The sequence below is a fragment of the Polyodon spathula genome, chromosome 8 (assembly GCF_017654505.1).
Source record: "Polyodon spathula isolate WHYD16114869_AA chromosome 8, ASM1765450v1, whole genome shotgun sequence".
Classification (NCBI taxonomy): domain Eukaryota; kingdom Metazoa; phylum Chordata; class Actinopteri; order Acipenseriformes; family Polyodontidae; genus Polyodon; species Polyodon spathula.
In genome coordinates, this window is record NC_054541.1 from 5,922,647 (window position 1) to 5,936,072 (window position 13,426).

General features: G+C 38.9%; 1 protein-coding gene across 2 annotated transcripts in view; it reads right to left on the reverse strand.

The window, feature by feature from the left end:
* LOC121319236 (junctophilin-2-like) overlaps positions 1 to 10,585 on the reverse strand; it is a 37,850-nt gene extending 27,265 nt beyond the window's left edge. Inside the window, exons 1-2 of one of the 2 annotated variants that reach the window (XM_041256451.1) lie at positions 9,503 to 10,584; positions 149 to 962 (exon numbers count right to left, since the gene is read on the reverse strand). In XM_041256451.1, coding sequence (XP_041112385.1) covers positions 149 to 962; positions 9,503 to 9,881 — 1,193 coding nt within the window. In that variant the 5' untranslated portion in view covers positions 9,882 to 10,584. Of the gene's footprint in view, positions 1 to 148; positions 963 to 9,502 lie in introns of both variants that reach the window. The other variant, XM_041256453.1, reaches the window with a different exon arrangement.
* Between the last annotated feature and the right edge of the window lie 2,841 nt (positions 10,586 to 13,426).

Consider the following 13,426-nt stretch of genomic DNA (forward strand, 5'->3'; position numbering starts at 1 on the left):
TAACATTGTTCTTTAAAGAACAACAAAAAAGGCTAAAGAGCAACGCATTAGAATAGCACCACGCAGAACATAATGTGAAACATAATACACTTCATAGGGGGGGAGGACCGGTCTATTCAAGCATGCTGCATCATGTTCCAGTACCTACCTTGAGGCTGAAATCTCTGCTTTCTGCTTGGCAATAGCTGCTGCTCTCTGGGCTCCTTCCACACTCCTGTCCACCTTCTGTCGTATCTTTGTGCTCTTCAGGGGTATTACCCTCTTCTTCATCCCTTTCACAAGCATGTTATTCCTGTACTTGCCTTCTTCCTTCCTCCCTTCTGGGAGTGTTGTGCAGCCGTATCCATGCCTCTGGTTATCCAGCCACTCCCCTTCGTACTTTAGCCCGCTGGATCGCTCACTGATCCCATACCCTGAACGCTTGTCATTCTTCCACTCCCCAGCGTAAACCTCTGTGGTGGTGGCGTCGATGTCCGACTCCACAGGTGGGAAGTCTTCTCCTTCCTCTGTCCCCTCCCCGAAGCTTACAGTGGAGTTGGCATCGCTGGCAGCAGAGCTGAGGCCAGACTCGCTCTTTAGGAAGCTGATTTTGCTCTTCTGGCTGGAGAGAGAGGTCCTGGACTCGGATTTCTTCAGCTTCCCCAGCAGGGAGCCTCTCCGGAAAAGCCCCTTCTTCTTGGGTTTGGTGGTCTCTGGATCCACGTGGAGGGTCAGGGCGAATCCCCCACGGGTGGGGGTCGCATAGACAGGGCCTGGGGGGGCGTCCTGGCTGGGGGAGGCAGGGGTCGTGGTGATGATAGGGATGTCCTGCTGCAGAAGGGTGCCGTTGCTTTGCTCACTGCGCAGGGAGGTGAGAGAGGTGCGAAGAGGGGAGCGGACCACAGCCGCCATCCCGTAAGGAACGCTCTGCCGGACACCGTAGCCATGACGCATCCCACTGGTGAACTGGCCTTGAAAAGTTCCTGGAAAACAAAGGAACTTTGTTTTGTTACAGTGGTAAAAAAATCTTTATAATACCATGAACTTCCAAATAATCCCATGGGCTAGTAAAACAGTAAAATATTTCCAGTTCCATAGGGTACATGAATATGAGGGTGGTATTGATCTATGTGATCAAAGAATAAGGGGAATTTTCCAAGGGAAAAGTCAAGGGAAAAGTCTCGATGGATCTAGATTTGTGGTACACCTCATTCCAGTCTAGCACTTGTTCCAACCAAATGCTTCAACAGCAGTGTGAAGCCTCGTAAGGTGTTCAGCTAAGTAATTAAAATCATGGACTGGATTATCAGTTGAATCAGAAAATCTGTAAGTAGGATTAACAACAGCTAACAAGTTATTTTTATTGATTCAACACTCATTGCTTAAATATCCCTTAACACTAGAATCCTAGCTGCAGTCATTTTGGCGGTTTTGGGTTTCAAAATATAATTTTCTCCGCTTATGTAACACATATGGGGCTGTGCATTCATCTACCTTTCTGTCTGTATGTATTCAATATTCTCACAAAGCATGAAATGCAGGAGTGCAGAAATAAAGGAGATTTATTACATTATACCTAAAAGCCCTGGGAGCAGACACATTGACGGCCACACAGAAAACAACTGTATTTTGATTATACGGAACGGTATTCTGCTTTATATTTTTATTTACCAGTCCGAAATGTGTTTAGCTGTAATCAGATTAGTCTCTACTCTCTGTCTGAGTGAATGATTGACAGTCTATTGTTTTCAATCAGCCTTTTGAAAGCTGGCGCCTGCTTGCCAGCTGTGCTGTTTTGTTCAGTCAATTAGCATCGGGACTAGTGAAAATAAACACCAGAGACCGTGGAGTTTTACAACGCAACACAATTTGGAGATGATGCTTTGGATCAGATGGCACGGTGGTCTGTTCAGGTGTTTTACAATGTATTGGGCCTAGCAGCCATCAAATCCTGGGTACTTTACAAAGAACGCACAGAGAAGAATTTACCAAGGACAGAATATATTTTACAGTTAGCACAGGAACTTCACAAGAAGCATTTGGAACAGAGGGAGACTGCCAAGCGTGTACCCACAGCTGAAGCTGGCAACCCTGTTGAGAGCAGCAAGAGACGCCAATGCCAGGTTCGCAAGTGCAATAAACCTTCAGACAGCTGTGCCCTGTGCAGAAAGGAGGTGTGGAGAAGTGCATTATCTGTGTTTATTGTGAACAGCCTTAGACACAAGGTAAAGGAATACCCTTTTGTCAAAAAAAAAAAAAAAGAAAAAGAAATGACTGTTTTCTAACTTCTTGTGCTGTGTGCTTCTGTAAAATGTTTTTTTCTAAGTTTATTTATCTACGTTGCTCAGTTGCTTTTGCTCATCTGATAATAAACCGATTGCTGTTGAAAAGTTAAAAATGTATTGCTATCGTTTCAGTTTTATAAATATGTATGTTGTAAACCGATACCTGTTCAGATGTTTATTTATTTACATTTTCTTGTTTTGATTTGTAAAATAAATGTTCATCTATATATGTGTGTGTGTGTGTGTGTGTGTGTGTGTGTGTGTGTGTGTGTGTGTGTGTGTGTGTGTGTGTGTGTGTGTGTGTGTGTGTGTGTGTGTGTGTCGGTTATTCAGATGTTTGTGAAGCCCTGTATTGCTTTATAACTGAATTTAAAAAGCAAATACAATATTGCCATTATCATTCATACAATGGTGTTAAGGTTTCACAATGTTTGGCAACATGACTTGCTGAGTTGTTTATGCTGGCAAGAAGGGCTAGCGACATGCTGCCTTCCACTGCCTCACACTGTATTAATCTCACTTGACTGGAAAGAGAGCAGTCTCGCTGCTAACGCCCAGTGCTGGGGGTAATGAAGAGAGGAACTATTCATGCATTATTTAAAAAACAATGTGTGTAATCTAAGAGTATCGCTGCATACGCTTCTAGAAAGCACAAACTTACATTCAAACATACAGACTGATTTTTTTATTTTTTTTAATAAACTAGGTGCCTCCCATATAGAAATATTATTAAAATCACAGACTTTGTAACCCCACAGTATTTAGAAATCCCCAAATAAATGACAAACATTTTGACCAGAGGTATATTTCAGTGTATTTTCAATTAAAGATACTTAAGACATTGAAAAATATCTCTAGTCAATACTCTGTGGTTGATTTCATTATGTTTCTTTCTAAATATTTCTGTTTCTAAATGAAGCATTGCTGAGTGTTTTATCCTGAAGTTCTGGGTGACCCAGCTTCTGTAGTCACAGTAACTTTACAGCATTACAAAACTAAAGGCTGTGCATCATGTACAGTTATTAGCTTGACCCTCTTGACAATTACATATTCATTTATTTTTTACAAAGAAAATCTGATACAAGGCCAATTCTATATAACATGAACAAAAAAAATCTAATATAAAATAGTACTTTTAAAGGACATATGCTTTTTATATACCAGTATTTTGCATATACTGTATTGCTGAATGTATGGTGGATGCTTACTTTTAGAGAATAGTCTGGAATTAATACAATTTTCTTAATGCTGTGAATACAACACCTACATCTCACCAACACCTGTATCCCATCAACACCTGCATCCCATCAACACCTGCATCCCACCAACACCTGTATCCCACCAACACCTGCATCCCATCAACACCTGTGTCCCACCAACACCTGCATCCCACCAACACCTGCATCCCACCAACACCTGCATCCCACAAACACCTGCATCCCACCAACACCTGCATCCCACCAACACCTGCATCCCACAAACACCTGCATCCCACAAACACCTGCATCCCACAAACACCTGCATCCCACAAACACCTGCATCCCACAAACACCTGCATCCCACCAACACCTGCATCCCACCAACACCTGCATCCCACAAACACCTGCATCCCACCAACACCTGCATCCCACCAACACCTGCATCCCACCAACACCTGCATCCCACCAACACCTGCATCCCACAAACACCTGCATCCCACCAACACCTGCATCCCACCAACACCTGCATCCCATCAACACCTGCATCCCACAAACACCTGCATCCCACCAACACCTGCATCCCACCAACACCTGCATCCCACCAACACCTGCGTCCCACCAACACCTGCATCCCACCAACACCTGCATCCCACCAACACCTGCATCCCACCAACACCTGCATCCCACCAACACCTGCATCCCATCAACACCTGCATCTCACAAACACCTGTATCCCACCAACACCTGCATCCCATCAACACCTGAGTCCCATTAACACCTGCGTCCCACCAACACCTGCATCCCACCAACACCTGCATCCCATCAACACCTGCATCCCACAAACACCTGCATCCCACCAACACCTGCATCCCACCAACACCTGCATCCCACAAACGCCTGCATCCCACAAACACCTGCATCCCATCAACACCTGTATCCCATCTTCAGGGATCGGCAGGATCTATCTATTTCTATTATTTCCTGACACATAGTTTAACACTATCTTAACAATCCACATGCAGCAAGATTCAATTTAGTCAATTTATGTGCAGTGCTTTACTAACGATGGGTTATTGTGTGTAGAATAGATCAAGTAGTTGATGAAACACAAGACTTCCTTTAAAGGTAAAAGACAATTTATACACTGACTAGTATTGATTACAATAAATTAGCTGTCCATGCACAACTTTAATAGAAAGGAAAGCACCGATGAGCACATTTTGCAAGTTTCAGTCTTTTTGTCTTCATTCTGATACACTGTATTGTATTCATTGTGAGACTGTGAGGTATTGTGAAATATCGGGTATACCTTCCAGTTGTCCTTTTGCCAAGGTCTTTAGAAGTCCCCTCAGTCATTTTACAAGATTTCTTTTTCACGCACCGTTTTTTAAATACCGCACTCAGGTAAACAAGAATAATCGATCAATTACTTTTAATCAATCAGAGCCCACAGGTGTGATGAATCGATTAATCATTAATTGATTAAAACCCTAAATATAAATATATATTTCAACCCAAAAGATTGGTGTCTGTTTGTAACTCATACCGTGCTGCTCTAGTCTAAATTTAACAGAATGTTGTTGCAGTCAGCAGGGCTTCATTCTCATCTCTTAACTTGCATGCAAGTATAAAGGAAGATTCTCGTGACATGCTTGCTACAAAGCATCATCTACTGACAACAGAGCAGAAGTAAAGCCAAGAGATCCTTTCCTGGCACAGGCCAAAATGTTGTCTACATGAGTACTTGAGTTTCTCTTTATATTTTAAATTGTAAAACACCCATACATAAACACAGGTTGACATGCACCTCTGTATATTCACAGACTGTGAAACTCTTAATAACTGCAGTCACAATAAAATATTACACCAGTGATAAAAACTACAAGGAAAAAATAATGTAGTTGAGTTCAACATATTATATATATAAATATATATATATATATATATATATATATATATATATATATATATATATATATATATATATGTGTGTGTGTGTGTGTGTGTGTGTGTGTGTGTGTGTGTGTGTGTGTGTGTGTGTGTGTGTGTGTGTATATATAAAATACTGCCACTCTTTCACACTATTTATTGCTTCTGTTTTCCTAAAAGGCCCTTTCCCAGATAAAAGTGAATTGAATTGAGCATGTATACTGCTTGTCAATATGAGACAGCTGTATTGGTAACTTTATGATAATGTTTTTCCAGATAGAATATATAAATACATTCTGTCTCAGGCAATGGCTGTCCTGTGTGACCTTAGGTGTGTGCCTTGACCTTGTGTTCCCTTCATTGCCCGGGAAGTAAAACTCATTGGAGGCGCAGCCTAGCTGGAAATTAGATACATCTCAGAGTCCCAGCTACCAAAAAAAAAACAAAAAACTGTGCATCAGTTATAGCTAGCATACAGCACACTAACACAAGCTGTAAGCAGCAGTTTCAAATTCCATTGTGGGCTTTAAAAATACCACTAGAAACATACAGCCTGCAATTAACCATCTCTCTAATAATACAGGTGCTATTTTTTCACTTGTTTTATTTGAATTTTGCATTAAAAAATGAGCAGTAGCCTATATACTGTTACCAATACCTTATTCAGTAATACTAGTGTGGGTGTGCGTTTGTGGGGTCGTCTAATTTATGCTTGGCTTCTTTGCCCATAACTCTTACTGATGAAGGAACACACATAGGTAGTTTAAACCAGAGTGAAATGAATAATCAGACAACCAATAATACACTGTTTTACACATTATTTTGTAGGGCACCCTACTTGAGTCTACATATCATCCCCTGGCTCAGAGTAATATAGCAGAGGTGAAACTATAGGAAACTGGATCATTTACACAAACGTTTCAGCCCGTGCCTTCATCAGAGTAACAGTACACTGAAGAAGGGTTGTCTTCTGTAGTTTTACCTTTCTGATTGAGTGTTTTGAAGTTAGGGAACAGTTACATAGCAAACGTAGGCTAACATAGACAGAATGCCTCTCCCTAATGAATGAAATGCAATACAAAAGCAATCCGGAATCCAGTTAGAGCCATTTTGTCTCACAATCCATAAGGAATAAATTGACAAATGTAAATCTGAACACATAAATGGCACTCAAATCTACCCGTTTACATACAGTCCTATGAAAACACAAGAAACAAGGTACTGTATGTATAACCCCGCCTGTACACTACATACATGTTAACCACACAGTGTAACTACAGATGTACTCTATATATATATACACATGTACATCTGTGTAACATCATGCCTTGTATGATTGAGTTCCGCTTTTGTATTGCTTGTTTTTCATTTGAAGACTAATATTACCAGCTTAAAACCATAACGACATAAGACACTCGTTTTGCAGAACTTTGAGGTCAAACTGAACCACAAATCCACTGAAAAAACTACATGTGTATGACACTCAGTGAGCGTGCTATTCAACCCAGAAGTTCACTGAGAATACTAATCGTAGTCACTTTTAGACTGTCCCCTATTTCTTTGTTAGGTGCTTACCTTGGCAATGGGCATAATACCAAAACTCATCTGTGGTGACACACTGCTTCTCGTTTAACTATTTCACAGCCAAATTGCCTTCAGAATTCTAAAATCAAAATAAATAAAGAATCCTATTGATTCTCTCACAAGCAATCTTCCATGTGATTGGCCTTTTCCAAAAGAATGTTCAAACTACACAGCTAGGCATATCTATTCGTTATGGTGTCTTTAACCAGCCATACCATCACAGCAGTTAGACCTAGTCAGTTGTTAATGACTACTGCAATCACAGCCTCAGAAACTATAAAAAATAGAACTTTCCAAGAAATGACACTGACTTCAAATTAGCAACTTCAGTAAGTCTCTATTTTCTATCAGATTGACCTCTTTTGAAGTCTTTCTCTTCATCTTCTCCTGTCCCTGTTGGAATTAATGCTTCATCACAATGAGTGCCCCTAAGCCTTTCATTAGTCATTTAACAAATTACAGATTTTTTTTTTTTCTTTTTTTTTTTTTAGGTTTACTTCAATACAGGGTGACAGCTTTTGAAGTCTTCCAATGGCTATACTCTCCCCTGCTACCTGTAGGATAAAGCCACCTGCTGGTCATTTAACACATTACATCTTCACGTTGCATTAATTTGTGCCCAGTCAGCTTTATTTTAGGGTCCAGGCATAAACTATGAAAAAAATGTTTCCTATCAAAACAGGTTGCCAAAGTACATTTCTATTGTAATTGTACCTATTAATACTGGTTCAAATGGTTCATTTGTATTTCAAATTTGAGACACCTCTGCTAGTTTGACTTGTGAGGCTACTATTTTGAAATTTGAGACCCCGCTGCTAGTTTGACTCTTGAGCCAAACTTTTTGGATAATAAAAAAAAATAAAGTCTTAAACAAACAACACATTATTTACTTTCGCGTTGACTCCAAACCAAATATGTCTCGAAGGAACTCGAAGTGAATATCAATTATGTTATTGATGTTTCTGCCTCAAAATAAATATTACAGAAGCCTTGGGTAAAATATTCCTTCTGACAAGCAAAATGAATTAAAATGCTTTAACGTCGTCCAGTGCCGAGTAATATCACCCAGGAGTTTGCAATGTGGCCCGCTAGGCAATGTTTATTAAGTCTTTACCCTCACTGATTCCTAAAAAATAAAATGTTATAAATTAAACAAAAAAAAATATGAATCTTTAAAACACAGTAAAATCAAGGTGACAATGTACATTACTGCACATGTACCACACCTAACGAGCAAGTCGTTTTAGTATTTATTTGATCCCCCTTTCTCTTGTCTTTTTATGATGTTTGCACTCACTGGGAGTGATTCTGGGTTCTTTGCTCCACAAATGCACTTATTACACCGTGTAACAAAGTAGTTTTTCGAGATTTATGATTATACTGTAAATACAGTATAATCGTAAATTTCAAAAAACTACTCACTTCTAAATCTTTTTGCAGTCATTTTTGTATTACTTTAGTATAAATACATGTTAATTTGGATTCATATGTTGTTTTTTTCTGACGTTATGTGAACTAAAAGACACACATGTGCCCGTTTTCCCATTGGAAATAGTGATATTTTGAAAAATCACTGTCCTGGTCACAAAAGCAAAGTTTGTGGGAAATAATAGCCATTTTCTATACTTTTGAGGCATAAGCAATTAGGAAATAACACTTACTACCCAGGAACAAAAATTGTGTTACATAGTGTTATCATTTCCTCTCTATCTGTTTTTGAATTTGCTTTGAGGTTGTTTGTATAATCCGACCGTGTAACCTTTCAACTCCTATGCTGGCCCAACCAGTACAACGATCTTAAGGCTATTCGGTCACATGGTTCAAATGGAATTGAACCATGTGACCGAATAGCCTTGAGATCGTCTGAGCAGGGAGGTCATGAAAGATACAAAACAGCATGATAATTACTCAACATCAGACCAACACAACCCAGAGCCACACAACATAACTGCACATATCATATAACCAAAGTTATTATTATTATTATTATTATTATTATTATTATTATTATTATTATTAGTGCATGTTCATCACATTTTTCTATATGTTCGTATTCTGTGGAGTTTGTCACTAGGCAGGCTTTGTTGATAGCCCACTCTACAGTCGCAATATTCCTCACTCCCGACTGAAACCTGTTCACTGTTCAGAGAGATAATTCAACAAAGGCTGGGTATTAAACACATGTTTTGTACTTCTCTTTCTATTAAAGTCGGTTGTTTAACATGAAAAATAGGATCCGGTGTCTCATCTGTGTTTCATATCACCCACTGGCATGCCCCTGCTCCTACTTGCAGAACGAATTGATTATAAATGACCACTTCAAGGCCTGCTACAGCTCAGGAAACAATACAGAAATAAGAGATTAGGATGGATTGCATTGTCAGCATTGGTTTACTATATAACACGTTTCCTAAATTATGTTTTAACTAATGTATTGTATTTTTATTTATTTATTTATTTATTTATTTTTTCAACAAGAAACGCTTACAACACTTTTTTGCGGGACACTCAAGTACTTGCGCTTACCTCCATCTGCATACGTCTCTGTACCATATCCATCCTGCAGCCCGTTATTCCAAGTTCCTTCATACTTAGCACCACTCCCTTGGCTTAGCCTGGTTCCGTATCTTCCCTTAAACCCATGGGTCCATTCACCTTTATAAACCCACCGTCCTTTTGTCTCAACACCCAGGCCGTGCCGCTTGCCCTGAGACCAATAGCCCTCGTAAGTATTTCCACTGGGCCAAGTGTACACCCCGACTACCTCAAAGCCATAGTTCCAGGAGCCGGAAAACTCGCCTTGCCCCTTGGGTCCGGTGCAGATACCGTGTCCGTGAGCTTTGCCCCCTTCCCAGCCCCCGCAGTAAGCGCCGCCGTCATCGAACTCAAAGCGCCCTCCACTCATGGCTTCTATTTATCACTGCGCTAATTCTAACTGAATGTAAATTTAAAGACTTAAATTAATAATTCCACTATAGAGTGGTTTTCTATCTGAGCATAATTCGGTAGCCAACAGAATAGAACCACTGACTTGTTCAATTGTTTTATGGTTTGTGTGTTTGTTTCTTTTTATGACATCATTAAACTGCGGTTTATCTAAATAATAATCAAAATGTAATAATAAACAAATAGCCCATAGAAAATGTTACATTTAAAAATGTAGTTGCTTTTAGGCACTCAAAGAGAGTGTTTGTTTAGTTTTGTTTTACTGTATATTTACAGTCTCTCACTGCTTTTTTTCAAAAGCTCTCAAAATGTTAAACCAACGCGACTTCTCGTATGCCATTTAACCTCCAAAAAAGAGCTGCTCCTTTAAGAGAAAAGTAAAAAAAAAAAAAAAAAAAATAAATAAATTAAATATTGTGGGTCTTCCTCAACTATTTTCCTTCTTCTGTTTGGTTTGTGAATTCTGGTGGAAAACGAAGTTTATCTTGGCTACGTGTTTTTCCGAGGATCCGATTGTAATCTCTCAGTCAACATGCCAGGCATTATTGTAATGATTTTAGGGAGGAAAGTCACTTTTCGTATGTCCCTGCCTCCCTCTTTCCCTCTCTCCTGCTTTCAGACGGGGGTGTTGGAAATGTTATAACAGACCTAACAAGGCGATCAGATCCCACTCGGTTCCAAAAATAAAACCCAATCCCCTCGCTGCTCCATGGCCTTTTTAAAAGCCTTGCCAATGGACTCGTCATGGGAATGAGAGGGCGGGGGGGGGTTGGCTGTGCATACTATGATCTCATTAGAAGATCGCTACGATGACTTTCTTTCGAAGTTTAATATTGACTCGCAGACCTTTAAATATTTGTACAGTATACACGTGTTTTTTTTTTATTATATATATATATATATATATATATATATATATATATATATATATATATATATATATATATATATATATATATATATCGACCAATAGGACATTTGAAAAGCAACAGGAGTACGTTAATTTCTATATGGTTTCTATGAAGCTGGCTGGCACCTGCTAAGAGCTTTCAAAAACGTCAAGTTGTAAACAACGTGTTATATTTCAAAAAGTCAATTATTGTTTAAAAATGCACGACTGGTAAATCTGTACTCAATTTATTTAAAAATTAGAATAATTAGAAATTACACTTCGTACTGTATTAAGGTGGTGATAATGGTTTATCTGAAGTCTGTCGGAAAACATAAAACATGCATGCATACATTAATAGATCATAATAGAGTATATCTTATTGTTATATAATTAAACCAGCCTATAGACGCTTTATTATAATGCATTCATTTGTTTGTGAGGAATAAGATTGGAATCAGTGTTAGCATCAGACTCTCAAGCATGCGCAAGTTATAGTCACTCAGAACATTAGGATGCAAACTCAAAACTAAACAACCTGTTCCTGGAAAGAAATTTGCCTATGTGATTCTATGTATGTATCGTTTATGTATTTGATGTTTTTTTTTTTTTTTTTTTTTTTTTTTTTTTGCCAGAAGAATGGAGGAACACAATATTGTAATTTGTTAATAACTTTGGGATGGTTTTCCATTTTGTTTGCTTAAAACATCAGGTACTTCCAGCAAAGCAGTCACCAATGAATAACAGGACTGCATGCCATCAGGGTCATACCATAAAAGGCATACAACTGTGAGGTCACAGGTATGCAAAGCAGTTGAGCCATGTGCCCCTGTAATGTTTGAACGGAGATTTATCACTGTGGGATTGTGCGTCCCGTGTATCCCAAACTGCAGAACAAATAGGAACCAAGAACTGTCTTGCTTGTCTTTATGGAAAGGCAATTGTCTCAACAACTGGGGACTTTTAAGAGAAGCCCATAACCGAGGGATTGTGCAAGCACTGAATGCAGTTAGTGAGCACCACAGTGTCTATGGAAGTTGATAGATTTTTAACAGATAAAGCAGCTACCACCTCAATATTGTACTTTTCTAATTATTCCAATGTTTAAATACATTGTGTTTGGATTCACCAGTTAATAGTATTATGACAGCCTATGCAGGGTACAGACTTTCATGAAGGGGGCATACCTGGTACGAAACATACGGTTAAAGGAAACAGTATTTTGACATTTTTGATGGGGGGGGCGATGACCCCCAGGAACCCCCCCACCGAATCCATTCATGTCTATGTTTATTTATCTTCTTCTCAAACAAGGTTATTCCTCATCAGGGTGCCTTCCTCTGGTATGGTGTCTCTTGCATTTGATAACGTAGAAGCAGATGCCAAGTTGGCAGAAACATGTCTGCAGGTCAAAACAAATGCCCATCATCGTGTAATATTCTACCATAGATAGAACTGAACATACCTCATGAGCGGAACTGTAAAATATCTCAGTAAATGACATTAGAACATTTTCCTTGATGTGCCGTCAGTGTTGGTGTCTCATCCAGTTCAGAATCTGCTCTTCAGTTCTAGGAGACAGTCATGTCATATTTAATACAGGCTAACTTAGTCTCTCTTTATAGTGGTGCAAGCCTTCTAGAGACTGTGGACTTACTTTTGTAATGCTGGAAATACACAGCAGCTGTGCAATAGAGGATGCTGACTCTGACTACTGTAAAGACACTGGCTGATCTAACCTATGTTATAGATGTGTATGGCTGGCATTAAAACAGAAGAACTGATAAATTCAGGACACGGCATTTGAGCGATTGTAGTAAGAATCGCTCTGAATAATTACAAACACCAAATGAAGGTAAAGGGACATTAAACAACACGAAAATGTAATATGAAGCCACTCGGAATGGATTTCTTATTGCTAAATATGTTGTTTATCAGTTAAAAGTCAATTAGGGTTACTTGCAGTATACCTACTGCACACAGTTAGCAAAAATGGTTGTATTGAAAACGTTTTAAATTAAATATTCAATTTAAAGGGATGAAAACAAATTCAATGTAAATTAACACTAACATTTGAAAGTTTAAATACAGAAAGTGTGACTATAGCCTATACCTTACTAAATGGAATGTTATTTGGTTATGCAGAATAATAAACATGTTTGTATACTTAACAAAAGAGCATTGTAAACAATATTAATCAACCAAAGTTAATTAATACTTTATAGAGGTGTGTTTTGCTGACCTGGATCAGAGGTTTAACTCAATAGCACCCTCTAATGGTAAGAAGATGAAGTATCTGAAAACTTACATTTAATAAAGCGACCTGTTATTTTAGTTTCTCCTTATGTTAAGGGGTCACTTCCTGGTGATTTATGGTACATGGCGTGTTTAACAAGCGATATGGGACACAGCACCCGTAAGATACAAAGCCAACATCAACTTGAACTGTTTCAATAAACTGGCAGTGCGGCCAATTTAGAGACAAGGTCTAAATTAACATTTGAAAGTACACTGGGTCCTATACAGCAACTGCCTTTAAAAACGTGCAGTGCCTAGTCACAGCAGTCCGTATTGGGACAGGGGATTTGTATTGTTTATTGCTGTGATTAAATATG